Raw genomic sequence first — 27,037 nt, forward strand, 5'->3', positions numbered from 1 at the left:
TAATAATAATCAATGTAATGAAACAAGCTATATGAATGGTTGAATGTGAAGCTGATGATGTGCCCTGTAAACTTTCACTCAATCCAAAATAAAAACATTTAATAAAAAAACAAAAAACCTGAGGGAACAGAAGCAAATATGTTGAATGATGATGCACTAAGGAGACTGTAATCATTGCAATGAAACAATGAGTGTAAAACTGATGCTCTCCCATGTAAACTATCACTCAATTCACAAAACTTAAAAAAACAAAAAAACAAATTGATACCAGAAGCACTAACAACAAAAAACTAGATCAGACTTAAAAACATTTTTTTTTTAAATTCTGTTCAAAAAGGACTTTTGCAACAAAGTATAGAGACAACCTGCAGAATTTGAGAGAACTTTGGGGAGCCATGTATTGGATAAGAATTTGATACTATCCAGGATCTGTAACAACAACTGCTTAACAACAGGAAAATAAACAGCCCATTCAAACAGGGCAAAGAAGTTGACTAGACATTCACTAAACAGGACACCGCACAAATGCACAAAGCACATCAAAAGATGCTCACCGCCATTAGTCATTATTGTTTGCTGTCAGGTCGGTTCTGACTCACAGTGACCCTGTATAGGGCTTCCAAGGCGTGGTTGGGGGGTTTGAGCCATCAACCTTTTGACTAATGGTCCAATGCATACCCTACAGCACCACATCATTAGAGAGAGGCAAATTAAAACCACAGTAAGATGCTACACCACTTCATTCCCATGAATATGACTACAATTTTAAAAACAGAAAACAAATATTGCTAAGGATATACAGAACTGGTGGGAATGCAAAATGGTACAGCTGCAGTTCAACAGTTTCTCAGAAAGTCATAATACTACCATTGTTGTTATTGTTAAGTGCTAGTGAGTCGATTCTGACTCATAGTGACCCCATATAGGATTTCCAAGGCTTCAACCTTTATGGGCACAGAAAGCCTCATCTTTCTCCCATGGAGTCCTTGCAAACAGCAGCACAACCCAATGCATAACCCACTACTCGGATGTTCAATATTACCATGTGACCCAGCAACTTCACTTATATGTACCCAAGGGACCTGAAAGCAGGGACTCAAACAGAAACATGCACTCCGGTATTCATGGCAGCGTAAAGGTGAAAAAACGTCCACCAGCAGAGGAACGGGTAGACACATGTGGTACCTACATACAACAGAATGCTAGTCAGCCACATAGAAAAGTAAAGTCCCGATCCACACCACAACACAGACGAAGCTTGAAACGTTTTATGCCGAGTTAAATAAATCACTAAAGAACAAATACATATATGAAATAAAGAACAAAAAACGTATTTGAAACAATCACAGGCAGATTTATCCAGACCAAAGTAACAGTATTGGTGGCTCCCAAGGGTGGGAAGGAGGGGGAAATGGAGTCACTGTTTAGGAAGCAGTGCATTTCTGTTGATAATGGTGAGTAGTTTGGTAAGGATTATGGGTGACAGTTAACACATGTGAATACCATATTTTATACAACTAACATGCGTGTTATACGTCTTTGCAAACTGCCCAACTCCCTTGCACGTAAATTTCCTATTGCTTTATATGCATGGGTACATTATATAGGAAAATACAGCAAAGTAATTGATATCACTAAATTGTACACCTGAAAAATGCTGACTGGGCAAATGTCATGTTATATATGTATATAGATATATTTTTTTTCCACAAGTAAAAAATAAAACTGACTCAGCAAAATACACCCACATACAGTCAAGACAAGCCACATACAAAGTGTGTGCAGCCCTTAGAATGGACTTGTGTCCAGGATACAGATGAGGCAGCAGAAAGCTAGGTGCAGGGACAGGCAAAGAGCCATTGACCGACAGGATGGAGCAAGAGCCCAGCAGTAGTGGCTGCAGGGCAGGGGTAGGGGGCAGTTGGTGGAGAGGTAGATGAATCAGACCCACACAGATGTGGAGGGAGACAGGGGAAGACGACAAGAGGGAGCAGACAGCACTTCCAAAGGGCAAAGACAACAGATAATCATCAGTGCAGCAAACTTAGTGAGACAGACCAGGGCCAGGGTGGAGGAGGCCAGAGGAGTAAGCTCCCATTGGGAGCAACACAGGCATGGAAAACGGAGGCAGGTTGGGGCAGGAAAGTTCTGATGAGGGAGTAAAGTACCCACAGGGACCATTTGGTTACTCAGAGGTCTGCAGGGGACTGTCCTGGGGAAGAGGGAAGAGCCACATGTAGCCTACTACAAGTATGCAGATGCCCCTGAATATCTGGGCATGTGCCCCTAAGCATGAATGCATGTATATAAGCGTGTCACATGGGCTCCGAGAATAAGATACCAGTCAGCATTCACCACGCAGTGCCTAGTTGGTAACCACCACCCTTGGGTGACCCCTCTGGCCCAGCGACCACACACCGAGCTCGTACATTTCGTTCTGTTATATCGGGTCACCATGAGCCCAGAACCAATTCAACAGCAGCTCACAACTACGCACCAGGCCCTGGATGCTGCACTCTCATCCCATCCTCAAGCCCACCCCCACCTTGGGAGAACAGAGGTAGGGAGCTGAGATCACTTGCTCCAAGGTCACCAGCTAGTAACTGGGGTACCTTGATTCATAGGGGGTGTGATCCCAAAGGCCCTAAGCTGCCACCCAGGACGTGGGGACAGGGCAGGGTCCCTGGAACAACCGGGAAGAGGCTGAGCAGCCTTTCCCACCCCCAGACCACTCCCAGACCAGAGCACAGCTGTGTCTGTCCTGACCCAGCCATGCTTCCCCACCCCCTCTTGGGCAGATTCATTAAGGATTCTGCTGGTGCCACCAGCTAATTAGTGTCATGTTAATTGAGCATTCAGGAGGCTGCCACCTCCAAGGGCAGAGTGTGGCAGGGAAGGGGAATGCAGATGTGGACTGCTCCTCCCTGTGGGCTGGGACCATGGCTGGGGCAGGGCTGGACAGGCCCCACGCCCAGAACCCCATCTGTCCTAGAGGCACAGATTTTGTTTCAACACTGACTCCTGAGCCTTAGAGAGGAGGGTCAGACACAAGGGTCTGCACCAGTGTGAGCAATGATATCATTCACTGAACACCTAATGGGTGCACGCCTTTAGTTCTCCTACCTCTATTCTCTATTAGGGAAAAGCCACAACTCCATTTCACCATTGGAAAAACTGAGATCAACTTCACAGGGGGATGCCCACTGAGTCATTAGGTGCCTGGGACCACAGAGTGACCCAGACAACAGCTCTGGAGTCAGCAAGACCCAGTCCCAAACCTGTATTTTCTAGCCAGGGACCTGGAGCAGGTGGAGACTTTCCCTCTCCAAGCTTCAGTCCGCTCCTCTGTCAAAATGGGCTAGTCCCCCAAATATACCTCACAAGGCACAGTGGGTATCAGGGTGGGGGAGAGTCTGCCTCCTGTGTTTGGCTGGGCAATCCCCAGGGAACTGGTTTATATCCACAATAGATGCCTGGGGTCCATTAAGAACTCTGGATCATGGAATCAGGACAACTGGGCTGGTGTCCCTTCCCTACCCCCATCACCACCTCCACCTACCACTTGAACACACAGTGTTCATAGATGGTTCAACAGCCCTTCATCCCCTCTGACAAATGAGACCCACATACTAAGTGACAAAGCCATCAAACCCATGTGACCAGAGCCCAGTTGGGAGTCCCCACTCTGCAGTTACCACGGTAGAGTCCCCCACACACCCTCCGCCGCTGCTTGTGGATTCCAAGAGGCAGCCACGGCTGTGTCCATCTGCTCGCCTGTCTCCCTGTAGCAACATTAAATCCTACTCAAAGGACTGGTTTTAATTGGCTTAATATACTCGTTAATAACCGCATCTATTTAACGCACCTGTAAAAGGCCCATAACATTAACTTAATGGCGGCTGTGACTGCACCGGCTGTACTGCCAGCCAGCCTTTTAAATCTCCTTACAAAGCTTTAATGGGGGACCCGGTGGGCGGGGAGGGGACAGGGGAAATGGCCGCCAGTGCTCAGGGTGGGCGCCCCTCTGTGTGCATGTGTGAGCACCTCGAATCTGCCAGGAGAAGTCCAGTGTCTGCTCCCGTAGTTTCTCAACACCTCTGAGCAGGGATTTCTCTGGGCTGTGTGTCATTCACACCTCATTTCTCACATGCACCAGAGTAGAGAGAAAGGTCAAGCTTGCCCACCAACGCCTACCAGATCTAGCCCCCGAAACAAGCCCACAGACAGGTACACGACAGGGGAGCAAATCACAGAAGACTGCCTGTAGGAGGGCAACATCTCCGCTGAGACTGACTGGAAGGGTTGAGAGAACCAGCAGAGTAGGGGATGTGCCAGCACACCTCATACTTCATTCACCTAGCACATGGTTTTAATGCCTGCTGTGAGCCAGAATCCGAACTGGGCACTGGGACACAAGCTCACATGGTTAATCAATTAACTACTAACAACCCCAGAAACACCTCAGAAGTAAGGCCTGGCAATCTGCTTCCGAAAGGTCACAGCCTTGAAAACCTATGGAAAGGTTCTTTTCTGCAACACATGGAGTTGCCCTGAGTCAGAATCGAGTCAACAGCTAATACCACTACCACAACACGTTGTGTTCAATTTCATGGTGTGATCACTGTCTATCTTGAAGCCCTTCCAACCTTGAGGGCTCATCTTCCGGCACTGTGTCAGATATTGTCCAATTGCCATCCAGAAGGCACTAATTTTCACAAGTGTATCAACAGTCCTTTCTTCCTAGTCTCTCTTAGTCTGGAAGTTCCACTGACACACCTGTCCACCATGGCTGACCCTGCTGGTATCTGAAGTACTTCCATCATCACAGCAACACGCAAGCCACCAGAAGACGACAACCTGACAGTTGGGGGGTGGCCAGTTAACTATGGCTGCATAAAAAATTGCTCCAAGTGTAAAACTGATGTTCCCCCATGTAAACTAATCACTCAATTCAAATTAAACACTTAAAAAAAAAAAATTTGCCCCAGAACATAGTGGCATGAAATGACAAATTTGAACAAAAACAGGAAGAGGTTGTCTCTTCCCCCCCGTGGTGGTGGTGTGGGCTCAGCTGAAGACTGGAAGGTTGGAGGCTGGGCCATTCCAAAGGCTTGTTCTTCACCTGCCTGGTGGGTGATGCTGGCAGTGGGCTGAGGCCTCAACACCAAATATGGCCTTCCCATGTGACTTGGGCTTCCTGACAATCTGGTGAATGGGTTTCAAGGATGGACCTTGAGACAACTCTCCAGGTAGATGCCATACTGCCTTTTATAACATACCAATAAAATTCCACTGCAAAATTTCTTCATTAGAACATCAAGGCAAGTGGTCAGGTCCCCTCAGAGAAAAACCCCTTCCAAGACTAAGACTCAATGGGAATACACGCTGTGATTGGTGACCACGCTCGACACCGATAAGGGGAAGTGAGGGAAAAACAGCAATGAAGCGGTGAGCTAAGCCCTACAACATTCAATAGACTTCTGTGAACCCGGGTGAAGACCTGGTTGGCCAGCAGTGTGGCAAGACCTGGGGACCCTTGGGCCCAGAGTCAGTGACATAGCCACAGAGGACTACAGTGGAGAGTGAAGTGTCCAGCTGATAAGAAGAGAGGGCATGTGCATAAGAGCACCCACACTTGCAGATAATACCTACTTGTCCTGGCTTCGATGACTGGATGATCGGAGCTCAACCAGAAGTAAAAAGAAGAAGGAAAAAAAAAAGTATTCTCATACAATTTGATGAACTTGACCCACACCTATGGAAGCAGTAGCTCAAAAGAGGGAACAAATCCTTAAAGCAAAAATCATTCCCACCCCCTCCACATACAGAATAGACAGGGATGGGCAACTTAGACATTGGCTATCCAAAATGGGGGGTGGAGGGCTACAAAGGCAAGAAGTGACTGGCTTACAAGCTTTCAAGAGGGAACCTAGATACAGAGGGCCTGGAGGAAGGTAGAATCTCCAGTGAGTAGTATTCAATCTGACTAGGCGGGGCTGATGCAATGAAATGCAGAAAGGTCTCTGGTGATACAACAGTGAATAATTGTTATCAGGACTGACTGTGAGGGTCGGAAATGTAAACGTAGACGTTTTATAGCAAGGAGGGGAGTGACTGACTTTTCAGTCTAGAAGCAGAGGTCCCTAGGAGCATCAAGGGAGAAGAGCAGAGAGCGGGACCCTACCCAGAGAAGCAGTGATGCCTGAAATGGAGGCAGAGATGATGACGTGGAGCGATGGAGCAGCTGGAGACTTTAAATCCAGAGAGGGAGAGCGACTGTGTGCTGAAGACCTGGGGGGTCTGGGGGGAAGGACTGCATGGAGGGGATTGTAACCATGGCAATGAGATGATATACGATAGAATGAATGTAAAACTAATGTTCTCCCATGTATACTATCACATAATTCACAATAAAACATTTAAGGAAAAAAAAAACAAACTATGAAATGTTTGATCAGAGACGAGTAGCAAACTATTCTACAAGAAAGGGCAAGAAAGGTACCATATTCCTCAGTTTTGCTTTCTAGAGCTATATTTTTGCAATTAATTGTGCTAGTTCAATGAACTAAAATAAAAATTGACATCTGGAAGAAAAAAAAATTTCATTAGGATTGAGTCACCATGTGGATAAAAGTTAGACACCACAATTTTTGGAGGGAGTGTCATAGCTTGTGAGCATCTGTTAAGATGACCACACCTGCTTTATCCTTGTGGGGAGGGCTTGTCAGTGTCCAACAGGTTATATGTTGTTAAGTGCCATCGAGTCGGTTCCAACCCATAGCGACCCTATATAGGGTTTCTGAGGAGCAGCTGGTGAGCTTGAACTACCGACCTTGCAGTTCAAATGGCTGTGCAGTCTGGCGCATTAACCCACAGCGCCACACCAGGACTCTGACCGGTTATATAGCCTTTTTATTTATTGCCTCCTCCTACCTTGCCAGGTCAGTGTGAGACTCAAGGTTGGCAGTTCAAACCCATCTGCCACTCCTTGGAAACTCTATACAGGGTCACTATGAGTCGGAACCGGCTCGATGGCGCTTAATAATAACTGAAATGTCAGGGAACCTAGGTGGTGTAGCAGTTAAGTGCTCAGCTGCTAACCAAAAGGTTGGCAATTTGAAACTACCAGCCGCTCCACAGGAGAAAGATGTAGTATTCTGCTTCCGCAAAGGAGACTGCCTTGGAAATTCTGTCGGGCAGTTCTACTCTGTCCTACAGGGTGGCTGTGAGTTGGAATGTCCTTGATGGTATACATAACAACTAGCATGTCAGCTCCTTGTGGGCAGGGACTCCTGCTGTTGGGGGGACTGCACACAGGAGGGGCTTGGTAAATGTCAAATGATTACAGGGCTGGATGTAGGCTTCCGGAAGTCATCTCTCCATGGGGTCTGGCCTCCCATGCACTGTGACCAGCAGTGACCAGGGGCCATGGCCTCTCACTCATTTCCCTCTGACAGCTCTGAGGAGTACCTACCGCATGTCCTCTTGGCAGTGGGACATAGCAGTGGACATGCCAGCTGGTGAGACCCAGGCTGGTGGGGGAGCAGGACAAACCCCAGGAGTCAGAGTATGCTGTGTGGAGATAGGGGAGTCCAGATGCTGCTGAAACCCCAAGTAGGGGCCCCTCACCCACCGGGGACGGGGGAAGGAAAGGTTTCTGGGAGGGAGCAGCATCGCATTGGGCCCTGGGGCTCTACAAAGAGCCATGCAGCCACAGGCCTTCTCCCAAAGCCATGTCCACTCTATAACCATTGACTTCTCACGTCCTTGCCACCTTCTGGGGCCGAGGGACCCACCAAGAAGCCACCCCAGACTAAATGGGACTGTGCATTGTACTGAATGTTCATGGCTCCAGGGGATGAGCTAAGGTGAGGACCCCATGCTGGTGAAAAGGCTGGACAAGGGCATATCCTGGGGGCTCAGGAGACACTCCGTTAGGGAACAAGGACCAAAGCAGGGGCCACAAATTCAACAACTCACAGGGGGCAACTGGGAATCGGGCCACTCACACCCCAAGCACTGCAGAGCATTAAGCAGGCGAAGCCCAACACACGGCTCCAACCGATGCTGAGGACTGCCCAGAAGCAACATTTGGGAGCAAGGCAAGATCCCAGAGTGGGAGAGCTACCTGGCCCAGTAACTCAGCCTCCTCTCTGAGTCTCCTGGCTGACTTGGTCTCTCCTGGGATTGTCCTTGTAATTCCTGGTGTGCCTATGTATGTAGGATTAGCAGCAGACTTCAAACTACAAGGTCAGCTATTCAAACCCACCAGCAGCTCCTCGGAAACCCTACGCAGGGTCGCTATGAGTTGGAACTAGCTTGACGGCACTTCACAACAATTCTGTGGAGGCATCCCTGGGTTGTTCAAATGCTTACCGCATTCAGCTGCTATCTGAGAGGCTGGAGGTTTGGTTCACCCAGAGGTACCTTGGAAGGACTGGTGATCTACTTCCAAAAGATAAACTGCTGGAAACCCTATGGAGTTCTACTCTTGACACACATGGGTCACCAGGAGTTGGAATGAAGTAGAAAGCAACTGATTTTGAATCCTAAGGATGAAGGTGGAAGAGTCTCATGAATCTTCTGCCTTAGGCCAAGTCTTGCCTAGCTCATGCAGGTTAAGATAAATTGGGAGATAGATGAACAGAGTCAGATTCCAGCTCTGCCCCTTGCTGGTTGTGTGACCACAGAAAGCTCCTCATCTGTAAAATGGAGCCCTGGTGTAGCACTGTAGGATAAGCACTGGGCTGGTAACCAAAAGGTTGGCAGTTCAAGCCCACCATCCGCTCTCAGAAACCTTGAGTCGAAACTGACTGGACAGCACACAACATCAGTTATTTACTGCTGTGTAACTTACTGACCCTACAACTTAAGACATCAATCATTTATCCGCACTCCCAGTTCCTGGGGTCAGGACTCCGGAAGGGACTTAGCTGGGTGGTTCTGCTCAATGTCTAATGAGGCTGTAGTCTGGGTGACAGCCGGGCCTGTGCTCAGCTGAAAGCTACACTGGGGGTGGGAGTTGGTGGCTGGAGGTTTCAGCTCCTCCTTCCTCCAGCTCCATGCCTGCTTTCCCAGACTGAGCTGATGCTGGGGTTAGGGGTAAGGGCACCCCAATGCCTTTCACCTCCCTGTTCATTGTGGCAGGGAACTACCAAGAGCGTATAAGCCACAAGGTAACAACCATTGTGAGGGAATATGGTGGGACCTATTGGAGGCTGGCTGCCAAGTACCAGAATGCACCTGGAGGCCCCCCACCACCATTCACCTCAAAGAGGAGTCCAGAAAGGCAGTGGGCACCAAGCCTTGTACATACTGAGTGCTCAGCACCGGTGGCACCACCTTCAACTCCAACCAAAGCACAGAGACCTTTCGCCCTTACTGAGGCCTGCTGACCAGACAGGGGGAAGACAGACCCCTTCTTTCAATGAAAGGCAACTAGAGAAGCATCACTCTTTTTTTTCTTTCTTTTCCTTAAGGTTTTAAACACCTAATTTATTCCATCCATTAGATAGATTTTGTAGATTTAATCATTTTCACAGTTGGTGGCTCATTGGATATTCAAGATAAACTCCAAATGAAAGTATAATGGTGAGGACAAATGAGTTTTCACACCACACTGGCAGAAACTTGCTTGGGAAGAGAGTTTAAGAGGAACAAAAATACATACAGATATCATTTTTTCCCCCCCGGCAGCCGCCGCTTTTGCTGACTATAGTAGGTTACCACAGTTAATTTCACCAGTTTTGCTCATCTGTAAAATTGCATAAAAGTGACATTTTTGTGCTCATTATAGCAACTGCTGATTTACGGCTGGTAAATGGAGAACTGGGCCCTTTTTTGCGGGACTCTCCGAGTGGCGCTAAGTGCCCATGAAATTGCTTGTATAATGTAGTTTAAATCCAATCTCGGAGAAAGATTCCCCCGTTGGCCAAAGTGACATTTCCATTCTCCACACCGAGTTTATTTTAGGCCACTTAGGAGGGGCTACCCCAGAACAGGGGCCAGTAGCCGACCCAGGGTCAGGTCTACCTGCCCGGTCCAGGTGAAGACAGAGGGGCGCAGCCCCAGCCTCCCAGGGGTGCTTTGTGATCTCTGCTTGCCTCCCTGCCGTCTGCCCAGTTAGACCACATCCATTCTGCTCAAGGTTGCCAGAATGATCTTTTTGACCTGCAGGCCAGTCTGCCCCTGGCCCTCCCTGCTTTTAACCTTCAAGGGCTTTGTGATGCCTGAGAACAAGATTTTCCACCCAGGCCCTGCTGACATTTGGAGGCTGCAGTCCTTTGCGGGGACTTGTTGGGTGGCATAAAAGGTTAAGTGACTACTAGCCAGAAGGTTGATTTGAACCCACATAGAGCTCCTTACCGAGGTGGCAGTCTGCTTCTGGAAAGGTCACAGCCTTCAGACCCTGTGGAGCAGTTCTGTCTGACGCCTGGGGTCACTGTGAGGCAGAATCGACTTGATTGCAGCGGCAGCAATCCTTTGTCGTGGGCGACAGCCACTAGTATTTCACCCTTAGGTGGGATACCCAGACATAGTCCAGATATTGCCAAGTGACCTCTGGGAGCAGAACCCTCCCCACCTTCCCACCCCATGGCTCCAGCTTCCTGTTCACTCTTAGCATTGCTGGCTCCCACCCGGCCCTGCTTCCTCACCTCTGTACTTTCTTCATACTGTTCTCTCCACCTGCGATGATATGCTTGTCAACACCCTTCCTTTCCCCAACAACCCAGGACTCCCCTTGGAGACCATGTCTTCAGAAAGTTGCCCTAGCTGGCCCCCCCAGGTCCCCACACTCCCTCATTTCATATTGGCTGTGAACCTGGGATGGGGACTTGGAGGTAAAGCTCTGAGAAGAGGAAGTGTGGCCATGTGGTGGGGAGACCTGGGAAGATGATAGGGGTCTGTGTTTGGCACCCACTAGAGTTCCCTTTTCTCTCCCAGGAAGCCTCTTGCCCTGGCAGCTTGGTGGAGGGATGGTGAACGTTCACTCAGCACTTGCTTCTGCTCCCCTGCCCCACTAGCATGACCTAGCAGGTCCTCACAGCTACCTTAGGGCATCCCCATTATACAGATGAAAAAACTGAGGCTCTCCCAAGCTTCCCGCCCCTCTGCAGGGAGGGGAGGAAGTAAGTGTGCTATAGAGAGACCTCAGAGGAACCTTTTTGCTCGAGTGCCCAGACAGGTCACAGTTCCTCAGCAACCACTGGGTACTTGACTCCCATGTGGGCCTTGGTACAGTCACTTCTCAAAGCCACTTTGTAAATCTGGCACGATCTGCCTTAGGAGGGGAAACATGCTAGGTAAATGTTGCCATTTACCTAGTCAGTTCTATCATATGGTGTCCCCGTGTGTGTATCAGAGTAGAACTGTGCTTCACATGGTTTTCAGATGCTGATTTTCAGAATCAGTTTGTCACCTTAGGAGCCTCTCAGTGGACTTGAACCAACAACCTTGATGAAAGGTTAGCAGGCCCAAGGACTCCACTCAGGACCACACAGCCCCACAAGCAGGATGCAACCCAGGCCTGGCCAGCTCCAAAGCCCCCTCCATTCCACCCAGGAGGGTCTAGGGATCATGGGTCTGCCTGCAAGTAACCCCTAACAGTGGGAACAGATGGACAGCCTGCATGTGGACGGCTTACAACAAAGGGCAGAGTGGGCACCACCACACTGGTCCTGCAGATAGTGACAGGAATTCTTGGGGGGTGGGGCCCAAGCCCCTCCTCACCCACCACTTTGATGTATATGGTGAAAGTATACACAGAAATACCTTCATCAGTTTCCACATGTACAATTCCGTGACATTGAGTACGTTCTTCAAGTTGTGCAAACCAGTCTTCCTATCCTGTCCCAAGGATCCCTGCACCATTACCATAAATGCAAAAACTCGCCCTTCCTCCCACTCGTGGTAACCACGATTCATCTTTGGTTTCTCTATATCAGCCTGTTTCGTATATGTAAGACACCTAGCGCATCCAGCATTCTGTGGCGGCTTTGTTTTGTTCACTCAGCTGCTGCGTCTTAAGCCCATCTGAGTGGCACACATCAGAAATTCATTTCTCTCTCTGGCTGAGCATAGGGAAGAAAACCAGCCTATATAGCAGTAGTCCCCACCTGCACAGCCTCATGCCCACCCCCTTGCACCAGACACCAAGCTCTCTTCATATAGTAACCCGCTTTACCCATCCTGTGAAGATGGCAGGTCCCCCTCGTCCTATTTTCCAGATGAGGAAAGGGAAGCGCCAAGAAGATGAGTAAGGGAATAGAAAGAATGGACACCCACAAGGACGGTGTTTAATCAAGACAGAGGACAACAGGTGTCCTCAAGAACAATGAGCCACTGAAGCTCTGCTCTGCTACTGAGCCTTTAACCCAGACACAGTCTCTCTGGCAAGCTTGGGCATTTTTTTTCTCCCAAAGCTCAGCATATTGCTGTGGTTGTACATCCTTGAGTTGATTCCAATTCAGAGCAGCCCTGTAAGGCAGAGTAGAACTGTCCCACAAGGTCTCCAAGTCTGTAATAATATTTACAGGAGCAGACTCTGTTCTCCTGTGGAACAGAGGCGGGTTCAAACTGCTGATCTTGCAGTTAGCAGGGAAGCATTGAACCATTTCCCCACTGGAACGCCTGAAGTTAAACATAGGCTTCCCCTCTAACCAGAGAGACCACTTCTGAGTATTTCTCCAGTAAAATTCACTAAAAATGGGAACCAGGACACATGCCATAACCAATTTCACTGAACCATCTGCGTAAAAATTGTTGGAACCTAACCTGCTAGGTAAACTTTCAACAAAAGCTGATAAAACGTTATTTAAAAACAGAAAAAAGACGTTTTACATAACAGTCCAAATGCCCGTGAGCGGCAGAGCAGATGAACACATTGTGGTCGTCACCCAGCAATGAGAAAGAACAGCCAACCACTACACAGGAGACTATATGGACCTCATGAACGTTATGTGACAGGAAGAGAAACCCGACACGAATGAGCACAGATTGTAGGGTTCCTTTTTACCAGGCACCACCAGGCCACGTGAGTAGAAGACAGGGGAGCGGTTAACTACGGAGGGCTAGTGACCGGAAGGGGCATCTGTTGGGGGGTTAGCCATATTCTGTTTCTTGGCCTGGGTGTCATTATATAGGCATACTCTGCTTGTGAAAGTTCCCGTGTATGTTATGTGCAGTCTCCTTGACATAGTCTACACTTAGTAAAAGGCTTAAAAATCTGTTGTTGTTGATAAGTGCTGATGAGCCAGTCCCAACTCAGCAACCCTATGTAGCAGGGGTGGGGAATGTCCAGTCCTTGGGCAGTATGTTGTTGTTAAATGCTGTCAAGTCGGTTCCAACCCATAGCAACCCTGAACAGGGTTTCTGGGGCTATAAATCTTTACGGGAGCAGAAAGCCTCATCTTTCTCCTGTGGAGCAGCTGGTAGTTTCGAACTGCTGATCTTGCGGTTCACAGCCTGATTCATAACCACTACGCTACCAGAGTTCCTTTTGGGCCGCATAGGCTCATGAAATCATTTGGTGTGGCCCTGCCAAGGCAACCACAGTTTCAGCCATGGCACTGTTGTTGTTAAGTGCCGTCAAGTTGGTTCTGACTCATAATGACCCTGTTTAGGGTTTCCGAGGAGTGGCTGGTGAGTTTCAACTGCCGACTTTGTGGTTGAAGCCAACATTGCAGTCCAGCACATTAATCCACAGTGCCACACCAGGACTCCATCACGTTGTTGTTGTTGTGAAGTGCCATCGAGTCAGTTCCGACCCATAGCAATCCTGTATAGGGTTTCCAAGGAGCAGCTGGTGAGCTTGAACTGCCAACCCTGCAGTTCAAACAGCTTTGCAGTCTGGCGCATTAACCCACAGCACCACACCATCACATTAGGGGTGAGTTAATTAAATGTTTGACCAAATATAGCAGGTTAATTTTTAACTTGATCATTTTGTCTGGTCTGCGAATGATGTTATAAATTTGGGCAGCAAATAGGCTCCCCATCTCTGCTGTATAGAGTTTCTGAGAAGCAGCTGGGGAGTTTGAACTGCCGACCTTGTGGTTAGAAGGAAGGAATGAGGGAACAATGGGCAAGGGAATTGGAGGGACCAGGTCTGTGCTTTCATCTCCTCCTTGTCTCCACAGGCGAGCCAGCCGCCAGCTCCATGCATTCCTCCCGCTACCCGAGCCCGGCCGAGCTGGATGCGTATGCTGAGAAGGTGGCCAACAGCCCACTCTCTATCAAGATCTTCCCCACCAACATCCGGGTACCCCAGCACAAGCACCTTAGCCGTACTGTCAACGGTTATGACACCAGCGGCCAGCGCTACAGCCCCTACCCACAGCACGCCAGTGGCTACCAGGGCCTGCTGGCCATCGTCAAAGCTGCTGTCTCCTCCTCCAGCGTGGCTGCTCCCACTGGGCCTGCCAAGAGTGTGCTCAAGAGCGCTGAGGGCAAGAGGACCAAGCTGTCGCCGGCCGCTGTGCAGGTGGGCATTGCACCCTACCCGGCACCCAGCACTCTGGGGCCCTTGGCCTACCCCAAGCCACCTGAGGCACCTGCCCCGCTGGCTGGCCTGCCCGCAGCCGTCACTGCCGCCTCCGTCATCCCCCTGCCTGGCCGTGGCCTGCCCCTCCCGCCTTCCAACCTCCCTTCTATCCACAGCATCCTCTACCAGCTCAACCAGCAGTGCCAGGCCCCAGGCGCTGCACCTGCAGCTTGCCAGGGTGTGGCCATCCCCCAGCCTAGCCCAGCTAAGCACGGTCCAGTGCCCAGCTTCCCCAGCATGGCCTACTCGGCGGCTGCTGGGCTGCCTGACTGCCGGAAAGGGACTGAGCTGGGCCCTGGAACCACACCGGCCTTGACGTTGGCCGGGGCCACCAAGCCTGCAGGGTACTCAGACGGTGGCCTGGATTACTTGCTGTGGCCGCAGAAGCCGCCCCCACCACCGCCCCAGTCACTGCGTGCCTATAGTGGTGGCACGGTGGCCAGCAAGTCCCCTGAGGCATGCGGGGGGCGGGCCTATGAGCGGGTCAGTGGGTCGCCCCTCAACTGTGGCATTGGACTGCCTGCCAACTTCACCGTGGGCCAGTACTTTGCAGCCCCCTGGAACAGTGTGCTGGTGACCCCCACCAGCGACTGCTATAATCCAACGGCAACGGTGACTGTGACGGAGCTAGGGCCGGGGGTGGCACGGGCACTGGCAGGGCCCCCCGTGGACACCCTCCCAGGCCTGCCCAGTCGGAGCATGTGCAACACTTCGGTGCTGAGCAGCAGCCTGCAGTCCTTGGAGTACCTCATTAATGACATCCGGCCACCCTGCATCAAGGAGCAGATGCTGGGCAAGGGCTATGAGACGGTGGCCGTGCCCCGGCTGCTCGACCACCAGCATGCCCACATACGCCTGCCCGTCTACAGATAAGGCCTGCCCGGCACACAGACAGACAGACAGACAGGGCGCTGAGGGGTAGGCAGGCCATGGGGCAGCCCCCTGTGTCTGAGAGTGCCCGGGATGCCACAGGGAAGCCAGGCTGGGGGTGGGGGTGGCAGGGCGACCTCATGCACCCAGACCCTTCCCCCATCAGCTGCCCAGGACACAGGTGGGCCTGAAGAAGCTGCTTGTGTCTGTGTCTGCCTCCATCCACGCTGGAAGAGGCAGGGAGAGAGAAACCACTGGAAAAGAGGAACGGGGGGACACGGAAGGAAATGTGACGCTCTTGAGTCAGGGTGGGGTCAGAGAGCTGGCTCCTCTCCCCCTGGAAAAGGAAGAAAGGGGGCCTGGACCCCCACTGTCCCCCGACCGGCCAATCTAGGCCAAGACCACTTTGATGGAGGCCCCAGGGACTACTGGTCTCCCTGGCCCTCCTCTCCCCGACCCATCCTTCCTAACAGAATCCCACCCCCAGTCTCCAAACCCTGGACTACCCTCTTCCCCGAGCCCCAGTACATCTTACAGGGCTGCCAGGCACAGTTGTGCAGGTTGTACACTGCACAAGGGCACCTCAGCCAAGGAGACACCACCACGCGCATCCTGGACAGGGATATTCGTTACAATAATTTTCCACATCTTGAGGAAGGGGCACCATTTTCATATTTGCACAAAGGTGCCACAGGGGCCCACTATCTGACCCATTTAGAGATAACCCATCTTGCCTTCCTCAGGGGTCTCCTTGAAACTAGCGAGGGGGTAACTGGTCTTAATTGGGGAACTGACTCCTTTCCTGCAAACCAACCTCCAAGGCCCACCTCCAGCAGCAGGAGGGGAAGACAGGCAGGGGTCCCCCACTAGGTCCCCAGGGCCCGAAACCCAAGCCCTGCCCCCCCTTGGCGCTCCGGAAGCGGTACTGTATCTCTCCAAGGCCTGTTCAAGCACTAAGTGCATTTACAAATCTCTGAGAATGTTTTTTTTATACTAAAATTGACCATTATATTCTACTGTGAGAAGTGCAGTCTGCACTATATTGTTTTAAAAGCAAAGAGAAAAAAAGAAAACACAGATGGCGTCTCAGCTGTTGGATTGCTTCGGGTTCTCGTTCACTTCTTCCCTTGGAGGGAAGCAGCCGGGCTTCTCCTGGCCCCTGCCTTGAAAGCCTGAGGGAAGCTGGCCAGGAGGGCCTGGTCCCTGCCTGCTAGGGGTACTGGGCACTTGGGGGTTCACTGGCTTCCATCTCTGTAAAGGTGGACACTGTCACTGCCTGTTTGCATCCCAGCTCACAGGCTGCTAACTGTTGGGTCATGGCACGAGCAGACATGGACCTCCAGTGCTGTCCCTGTGCAGTGCCGAGCAGCTTTGGGGATGACACCCTCATTCCATCATTAAATGCCTCCCCAGCACCTGTTGGTGCCTGACATGCTGCAGATTTCAATGGTGACAGGCCAGAGTGGCTGGACACCAGCCACCTTGCTGGCCATCCCAAACACAGCTAGGCCAGACGCTCCAGTATACCCCAACCCAGATACCTGAGGAGACCGTCCCTGAGAACAGCCCTATCCCACAAAACTTGGCAATTACCAGCCACTTACTGTGTGTCTGCTGGAGGTCCCTAGGGGGCACAGTTTGTACTTGACTACTAACCTAAAGGTGTGACACTGGAGGATCAGCACTGGACTACAAGGTCAGCAGTTCAAACCCACCAGTCACTCCTTAGAAACCCTATGAGTCGGAACTGACTTGATGGCACTTACCAACAACAAACTAACCAAAAGGTTGGCGGTTGGAACTCCCCCAGCAGCACCACAGAAGAAAGGCCTGGCAATCAGCTTCAGTAAGGGCTACCAGCCAGAAAATGACCTGGAGCACTTCTCTCTCACATGGGTCCCCTCAAGTCAGAATCGACTCTACAGCTGCGGGTTTGATTTTTCGGGTGTTACTGTGTGTTGGGTCTTTTCATGTCCACTCTCTCTAGTTGGAGCCTCACAAAGCTTTTGCAAGGAGGGGGTGTCGAGAGGAAGAAACTGGACTCCGAGAAGTGAAGTAATTTGTTCAGGGTTACACAGCAAGTCTATGACAAAGCTGGGATCCAAGCCCCACAGTACAAACTCTCCCAGAGCCTGTCCCCGCCTTCGCTTCATTCCCTCTTCAGTGTGGCTGGATTCCCGAGTCTGATTGTGGGTACTCCTCACACAGACAAATCTGTCCAGATAGCTGGTACGAGGAGGTCCAGGGCAGGGGTGGGGAGAGAGAGGCCACCCAAAACAGGACCCTGTGGTGGGGGCTTCCGCCTCCTTAGGGCCAGGCCTCACCCTTGCCGGGTCCCTGGGAGCTTGCGGGACTTAGCACCCAGCTCTCAGGAGAACTGTCTTACTATAAAGGAAGAAACAGGCTCCAAGGGAGACTTTTGAGACAAGTCAGTGAGCCAAGCCCATCAACGCAGCCCAGGCCAGCCCTGGGGAGCAGCACGCAGCACAGGTAACGAGCTGCCAGGGGAAACCACAGACAGGTGGCAAAATGCTTTTCTGGCCTTGATTCTCACAACAACCCATCAAGCACATAAATACATCCACCTTTTACAGAGGAGGACTAGGCGAACCTGAAACAAGGCCACAAGGAGAGTAAAAAGAGTCAGGTTTCTGGTGGAACCCCAGGCCCTGGTTTAGGCTGCCTCAAGATACCCATCTTCTCTCCTACACCCCCCAACCCCATACACATAAACAGCCCATAGTCCACCTTGGGCACCAGAGTACCCAGGGCAACTCCACCCCAGGGTCAAGGGCAGTGAAAATACCTGAGGAGAGGAGCCCCTGGTATCCAGGTGTGCCGCTGTGGGTTAATGTGCTGAACGGCAAGGTCGGTTTGAACCACAAGGTTCAAGCTCACCAGCCACTCCTCAGAAACCCTATACAGGGTTGCTATGAGTTGGAACCGACTGCATGGCACTTAACAAGAAGAAGGAGCCCCTGTGTGGTACAGACAGTTATACCTGAAAGGTTAGAGGTTCAAATCCACCCAGAGCTACCTTGGAAGAAGAAAAAAAGTACAGGCAAGAAACCCTATGAAGCAATTCTAGTCTGTCCCGTGGTGTTGTCATGAGCCAGCGTCAACCTGATGCAGCTAACAACAAGTTAGTGTACACAGACTAGGAACTCCACTTAGTCCTCACAGCCATCTGACACGATATAGATGTTGTGGCCTCATGAGGCCCAGAGAAGTACAATCAGGATTCCCAACACAGCCAAGGGCAGGGCAGCAGCTGGGCTGCTTAACACATATTAGAGTCAACTAAGCTATCTAGAGACTACCAAATGCCAACTCCAGCCATCCCTCCCAACACACTCTACCATTTAGTTGGGCTCAGTAATTCATTGCAATGGCCACACCAAGCTTACAGTTACGGGGTTTATCAGACACCAAGCTTACAGTTAAGGGGTTTATCAGAGAAGTTAAGTTATAATCCGAGTCAGGGCACAGTTGTTCCAGTCAGGACAGCCTCTTTCCAGCCATACCCACAGGCAGGCCTCTCGCTGGTCCTTGGCCTCTTAGCCATGGGTCTCTTGACCACTGCCCTGCTCAAACCATGTCACAAAGCTCTTTTAGGGTTGCTGGTAAATGTCCAAAGGCACTCCACTCCACTATAAACTTCAGCCCCAAAGACCTCTGGTTCTAGTTCTGTGGGTCAGCAAACCTAGCTCCCCTGATTAAGTGCTTGGAGGAACCCCATGCCACAAGTAAGCTTCCTAACTAAAGACATTCCATTTTATTTGCTCGGTGGACTGGGAAGCCCACTGCTCGGTCCTCTGCTGTCAGCTTTCTGTCCCTAGGTTGAGAGGTTCAATGTTCAGGAAACTCAGGCCCCAAAGGACCTGTTCCACATCTAGTTCTTTATTGAGGGTAGTGACACCCTCCATCCTGCTTCTCAGACGACTCATTTTAGAGCTCCAAGTTTTTATAATTAGCCCCGTTAACAATCACTCACAACTGAAACATAATTCATCATCATCTTCCCCCACCTTCTATTACCCAGACCCATCAGGAAAACGTGGTCTAATGGGAGTTACAAAGACTACGGCTAGAAGAAATATAAATAAAGCACTGCCTCACAGGCTCAAAAGATATACAATCACTACCCAAAACCACAGTTAAGGACGGAGATGCAGCTGGGTTTGAACTCCAGCCTGCCCATATCATCAGTCTGAGTTCTTGACTGCTGTACTGTGTGGAGAATATCAAACAACCACCAACACCCAAACATGGCCTTCAGAGGCCTAGCCTTGGGTCTCTCCCTTGTTGGAAGCCCAGGGGAGAATCTGCCATCTCATCTCTCATGTGGTTGAGTTCTGTGGAGTCTGTTCCTACTCATAGCAAACCTGTATGGGGTTTCCAAAGATCAGCTGGTGGGTTTGAACCACCGACTTTGCAGTTAGCAGCCCAGTGCATATCCTACAACAGCATACCAGGGCTTTCTGTTTGGGGGGGGGGGGGACTCACATCTCTAGACACGTGTGGCTGGCCCAGAATCCCAACTATGATATCTCTTACGGTCGGAAACCCGATACAGGGTCGTGATAAGTCGGAACTGACTCGATGACACTTAACTATCCTAACAACCAACTCAAGAGATGGTCGCCCCATTTCCCAATCACTAATCAGTGGCTGCGTGAAGGGGACTGAGCACGGAGACAGAGGGTGTTAGAAACAAACACCTTGCTATAGTGTCTTTGACTTACCTCGCTGTCCTTAGAACACTCCTCTACCATTTCCGGGAGCGAAGCTCAGGACTGCAACTTGAGCCCCTGAAGTTGACTTGAACGGAAAAGCAAGTCCCCTCACTCCGCTGAAGCCGGCTTGCGCACGCGCACTGTGCCTGCGCACTTCCTTAATCCTTAAAGGGCTGGTGGACGGAGCTCTCATAGTATGGTTAAGAGTCGGGCTACTAACCTCAAGGAGGAGGTGTTGAGTCTGTAGCAGGACAAGCCTGGCTTGGAGGCAGTGGCCTTGCTTCTGGGTCCATCATATCTGAACTGGTCGTTATCCACCATATAGAACTAGACTCAAAGGAAAAAGACCCTCAGAAAGAGAGAGAAAGCCCTCACTTGAGAAGGGAGATGGTGGTGGTGGTTATGTGCCGTGGAGTCGACCCTGTATAGGGTTTCCGAGGCTGTAAATCTTGACAGGAGCAGAAAGCCTCATCTTTCTCCTGCGGAACAGCTGGTAGTTTCGAACTGCTGAGCTTGCGGTTCGCAGCCCCATTCTTAACCACTACATTCGCTACCAGAGCTCCTTTGAGAAATGGGATGAGTAGCCCTATTTTGCAAATGATGAAACTGAGGTTCAGAGAGGGGAGGCAATTTGCCTGAGGTCACACAGCAACTTGGTCCTAGAACTTGGATTTCCTGAGGTGGCTCTAGGCTGGGGAAGGGAGATGGGCACTGCCTCAGGGCACACCTAGCTCTACTGGGGACTCTCCCACACCACTTCCGAAGTTCCAAGTGTCCAAGTGTCCTTCAGGCCTTTTCGAAAAAGGCCCCTGGGTGTGAGCACAGCGCCCCCTGGTGACCAATCCGAGGTCCTCAGCAGTCCCACCCTGATCCACCCAGGGAAACTCTGGTGTCACTGAGGACTTTGAGGTGCTGAGGAGGCCCTGAGCTGGGAGCTGGAATCTGAGGCTTGGGTTCGAGACCCAGCTCCATTCCAATCTATTCTGTTCTGACCTGTTAGAGAAACCATTACAGCCAAGTGCTGTGGAGAATTGGAGCATGAACACATGAAGGCCAAAATGCTAAGTCCAACTGACACGGATCTACTGTAGTCAAAAATCCACATACAATTTACAGTTGATCCTTGAGCAACGTGGGTTCGAACTGTGCGGTCCCATTTATACGTGGAGGTTTTTTTCCTGTGACTAGTGTTACCGCAAAGGAGCTCTGATAGCGTAGTGGTTACGAATCGGGCTGTGAACCACAAGGTCAGCAGTTCGAAACCACCAGCGGTTCTGCGGGAGAAAGATGAGGCGTTCTGCTCCCGTAAAGATTTACAGCCTCGGAAACCCCGTGCAGGGTCGCTATGAGCCGGAACCGACTCCACGGCACATAACAACAACAAGTGTTGCAGCACTGTTGCTAAGTGTCGAGTCGGCTCTGACTCACAGCCAACCCTGAAAAGGACTTCTGAGGAGCAGCTGGTGAGTTAGAACTGCTGACCTTGTGGTTAGTAGCACAGTGCTTATCCTACAGCGGACTCAACTTATTTATATGAGAAGATAAATGTATTACGTCCAATAATCATAAGAAGCCCAAAGGTTGGTTGGTTAGTTCAGCGGCTCAATGGAGTCATCAAAGACCTGAGATTCTTCCAGCTTCCGGCTCTGCTATGCCCTCTCATGGTCACAAAAACGGCTGTTACAGTTGCAGAACGGACAGTATCCAGCAAAGGAGAAGACATTATTTCTTACAGTGTCAGTAATTTCCCAGGGCTGCAGTACCACAAACTGTAGTTGGTGGTTGCTGTTAACTCAGCTCCGGCTCATGGCAGACTTATCTATCTGAATGAAATCTTGGCCCATTCCTACAGCATTCTCCCAATTGTTTTGTTTGCGCTCATTTTAGTCTCTCACAGTTCTAGAAGACAGAAGTCTGAAATCAAGGTACTGGCAGGACTACACTCCCTCTAGCTTCTGGTGGCTCGCAGCCATCACTGACATTCTTTGGCTTAGACACATATTCCAATCTCTGCCTCGTCTTCCTATCACTCCCTTCTCTGGGTTTCTATGTAAACTCTTCTTATGAGGATACAAGTCGATGGATTTAGGACCCACCCTAACCCAGTGCAATTTCATCTGGATCCTTACAAATTACACTGGCAAAGACTCATTTTCCAATTAAGTTCACATTTGAAGTTCCAAGTGGATCTGGATTTTGATGGGGACACTATTCAACCCGCTACATTATGGTCCAATGAACCTTTCCCAGCACCCAGAGTCGACTTCCCCTCTCACTATGCCTACAACCACACTTAGTGAGAGAAATCACCACAGAGGCTGGCTCAGGAGGTCCACAGCTGTGCAGAGATCGGAGAACCCTGAACAAGGGCAGGTGTTGGGAATAAGGAAGAGAGACCACCACTGCTGGGAGGTCCAAACGCAGCCATGCCTGCACGTGATTCCCGAGATCAGAATGCCAAACACCTGGCAGAGTACTAACACATGATGATGCCCCATCCATGCTCACTGTCTTTTTGGTGATTCCTTCCAAGAATGTAAGACTCCCTGCCTGGTTCCTCCTGTCCCAGCCTCCTGCCACTCAATGCTCCACTTGCTTCTGGAGCTTGAGTGTTCATTGTCTAAATACCTACCTGCCCCAAAGCTGCTTCTATCCTATCTTCTGGCTCCATCATTGTTGTTAGCGATCACTGAGTCAGTTCTGACTCATGCTGACCCCATGAGTGCAGAATAAAACTTCACTCCTTATGGGTTTCAATGGGGGATGGGGGAGGGAGAGGAAGGAAGCAGATTGCCAGGTCTTTCTTCCGGGGCACCTCTGAGTGGGTTCCAACCGCCAACCTTTTGGCTAGTGGAGCACTTAACTGTTGGTGTCACCAGGGACCCTCTGGCTTCTTCTTCACCCTCTCCTTTGTTTCTATCTTATCAGCTTGGAATGAACAAAGATCTGCCTCCACATTGCCCTCAATGACTTTGGATTCCTAAAAAATAAGAGGTGGGAGGTGCTTAATTCTCATGTAAATGCATTCACCAGGAAGTCAAAAATTAATAACCGCCCCGCCTGTACAACAGAAATGATGAGAAGTTGCTGTTATCTGGGTGAAACCTGGAAGCTGCCGATTACAACACTGGAAACTGTTGCAAGCACACACTCGGGGAGAGGAACAGTTAGGTTGAAAATGGCTTTTGATTTAAAAAAATAAAAATCCCCAGCATTCATCTAAAACAATAATAACAGCTAATAATAACAGGGCATGTAATAATGAACTATTCATAGGCATAAGAGGTAATTGTTCAATTAAGATCCGAGGGGTTCAGAGACTGTCTTTTCTGATGGGGGTCCCTTTGTTTTTGCCTCCAACAGCACTAATTATTTCCCACTAGTGCTTTAAACTTGGAGGGGGGAAAAGTGCTCCTGTCAAATGTGACATACAAGTGCTTTATCATTATTAAGTGCACATGCACACACATAAAAAGAAATCCTTACTGGAATAAAGTTAAGGGTGTGATCATAGGGAGAAGGTTCTAAAAAGAAGCTGACAGTCTCAGAGGCTCAGTAAAAGTGGCAGGTGACAATAGAGTCTTAGCTGCAAAAGCACCTGCCTTATCTCTCACCCCTCAAGACCAGCATTTCTTCTTCAGTACGAGTTCGAATCCCACCTCCACAACTATCAGCCAGGTGCCTCTCTGACCCTCAGTGTCCTCATCTAAAATATAATATGAAATTCATATACAGAATGAGGTGCCCTGGTGGCACACAAGTTAAAGCATTTGGCTGCTAACCAAAAGGTCAGCAATTCAAAAGAACCAGCTGCTCCTCAGGAGAAAGATGCAGTAGTCTCCTTCTGTAACTATTACAGCCTTGGAAGCCTTCTGGGGCAGTTCTATTATGTCTTACATAGCTGCTGTGGGTCCGAATTGACTGGATAGTAAAGGGTATATAAGGAACGGACTAGACGTCTGGTTTTATTGGCCTGCCCAGTTTCTACTTACCTCTTCTGCTATCTGTAAGGTCCTTGGGTGGCACTAATGGTTTGCATTAGGTTATTAAGGAATCTGACAGTACTAACAGAAAGTGGGTGATTCAAATTCCCCAAGACAAAACCTGGCAATCTGCTCCCATAAAGACTGTCATTAAATACTGTCGAATTGGTTATGACTCATAACGTCTCTGTATAGGCTTTCTGAGGCTTTAAATCTTCACTGGAGCAGAAAGCCTCATCTTTCTCCAGCAGAATGGCTGGTAGGCTTGAACCATGGACCTTGTGGTTCACAGTTCATTGCTTATCATATACAGCCCAGGAAATCATATGGGATAGTTCTACTTGTCACATGGGGTCGCTGAGTCAAAATTGACTTGATGACACCTAACAACACCACCTAAAAAATAATAATCGCCAAACCAATCTGTTGTGGAAGGAGTACAGCGTTCCTTAGAAGCCAGGATGACCAGACTTTGTCTCACATACTTTGGACATATTATCAGGAGGGATCAGTTCCTGGAAAAGGGCATCATGCTTGGTAGGGTGAAGGGTCAGGAAAAAAGAGGAAGACCCTCCAACTAGATGGATTGGCACAGTAGTGGCAGCAGCAGGCTAAGGTGTAGCAACAATGTGACTTCAGAGTGGACTCGATGGCAGCTAGCTAGCTACATCTCATCTCTCCTTCACATGCCTTGAGTCATTGCGTCCTATCCCTCTAACGTGAGTGGTGAGAATGAGTTTCAGAAACCCTATGTGACAGTTCTGCTCGGTCCTAGAGGGTCACCATGAGTTGAACTCGGATCACAGGTGGGTCTAACAGGTAAGGGAAAGTGACTTGATTGAAGTCCTCACAAAACAACACAAGGGATGGACAGAGGGTACAAATCTGGATCTACAGACTCCAAGTCCACTGCTATTCCCACACAGGCGTAAACCCTTCTCCACTGAAGCTTAGGAAGGACAGAAAACCCCTTCAACCAGAGCCAAGGCCCGGAACCCCAGCTTCTGTTAGCTGCAGATTCCTTGGGTTCAGGGTGGAGGGAGAAGGAGGGGAGATTTGGGGGAATCTCCCCTCCATGCCAGGAACTGCCTGGGAGCTGGACTGGCAGCAAATGTCACCCCGGCTGCCTTCCACTCAACAAACATAGCCATTCACAAGTCCAGGTGGCATAAAGGCCCTCAGGGGGAAGCGGGTAGAGGGACACCCATGGAGGGCCATCCCTCATCCCCACCCCAAGCTAATGGGACTGTGAAGCCACTGGTGGAGGCGGAAACAGAGCAGAGATGGAAAGGTTGGGGAAGAGGGAAGCAGGCAGACAGGGACCCAAGGAGGTCCACCTCCACACACACACACAGTCTACCACACCAACGCTCCAATCGCCACCACTATCTTCACCATGGTCACCCTCATCCTTGTCCATCTCCACTGCTCTGCTCCCACCCCACCACTAGCTTCACCACCCCGAGCAGCATGAATGTCTCCCTACAGCATTACTACTTCGACCAACATTACTAGGCCTTCACTAGTATTACTATCTCCCCACTAGCATTTCTGTTCCCTCATTAGTTTTTAATCCCTTCTCACTAACATTAAGGAGCTCTGGTAGCATAGTGGTTACAACTTGGGCTGCAAACCATAAGGTCAGCAGTTCAAAACTACCAGCTGCTCCACGGGAGAAAGATAAGGCTTTCTGCTCCCATAAAGATTTACAGCCTCAGAAACCCTGTTCAGGGTCACTATGGGTCAGAACCAACTTGACGGCATTTAACAACACCACCAACATTACTGTCTTCCCATCATACATACTACTATCTCCCCATCAGCATTACTAACACCTCACTAGTATTGGAATTCTAGTGTAGCACAGTAGGATAAGCACTGGACTGCTATCTACAAAGTCAGCAGCTCAAACCCACCAGTCACTCCTTGGAAACCCTATACAGGGCCACTATGAGTTAGAACCGACCTGATGGCTGACTTAACAACACTAGTTTCACTATCTTCTCACCAACATTACTGACTTTCCATCAATATTACCATCTTCCTACCAGCATTACTAACCCCTCACTAGTATTACTCTTCTCACCAACATTACTATAGTCCCACCAGCTTTACCATGTTCCTACCAACACAGCTGCAATATGCAGATGATTACAGCCACCTGTGATATGCAGATGTTACAACCTTGCTTGCTGAAAGTGAAAAGGACTTAAAATACTTACCGATCACAACTGGACCAGTAAATAACATCATGATAAATGGAGAAAAGACTAAAATTATCAGAGACTTCATTTTGCTCGGATCAACCATCAACACTCATGGAAGCAGCAGTCAAGAAATCAAACAACGCATTGCATTAAGTGAATCTGATGCTTAAGACTTCTTGTTCAAGAGCAAAGATGTCAGTTTGAAGACTAAGATGCACCTCATATGCATGTGAAAGTTGGACAAGGAATAAGGAGGACCATACAAGAATTGATACATTTGAGTTATGGTGTTGAAGAAGAATATTCAAAGTACCATGGACCGCCAGAAGGAAAAATAAGTCTATGTTGGAAGAAGTACAACCAGAGTACTCCTTAGAAGTGAGGATGCTGAGACTTTGTCTCTCATATTTCAGACATGTTATCAGGAGGGATCGGTTCCTGGAGAAAGACATCATGCTTGATAAAGTACAGGGGTCAGCAAAAAAGAGGAAGACCCCCCAGTGAGATGGATTGGCACAGTGGCAGCAGCAATGGGCACAAGCGTAACAACAGTTGTGAGGATGGCATAACACTGAGCAGTGTTTCCTTCTGTTGGGCACAGGGTTGCTGTGAATTGGAACTGACTTAATGGCACCTAACAACCAATGAAACTTGGCTGAAAGCAGAGAATATCAGAAAGATGTTTACCTGTGCTTTTTT

The 27,037-nt window shown here is 49.7% G+C and overlaps 1 protein-coding gene across 1 annotated transcript in view; it reads left to right on the plus strand.

The window, feature by feature from the left end:
• Positions 1-15,415, plus strand: part of FAM222A (family with sequence similarity 222, member A) — a 48,955-nt gene extending 33,540 nt beyond the window's left edge. The window contains exon 2 of the mRNA XM_006870440.1: positions 14,139-15,415. Coding sequence (XP_006870502.1) covers positions 14,139-15,415 — 1,277 coding nt within the window. The remainder of the gene's footprint in view (positions 1-14,138) is intronic.
• The last annotated feature ends 11,622 nt before the right edge of the window (positions 15,416-27,037 follow it).

Source organism: Chrysochloris asiatica, unplaced genomic scaffold (assembly GCF_000296735.1).
Source record: "Chrysochloris asiatica unplaced genomic scaffold, ChrAsi1.0 scaffold00142, whole genome shotgun sequence".
NCBI classification, from domain to species: domain Eukaryota; kingdom Metazoa; phylum Chordata; class Mammalia; order Afrosoricida; family Chrysochloridae; genus Chrysochloris; species Chrysochloris asiatica.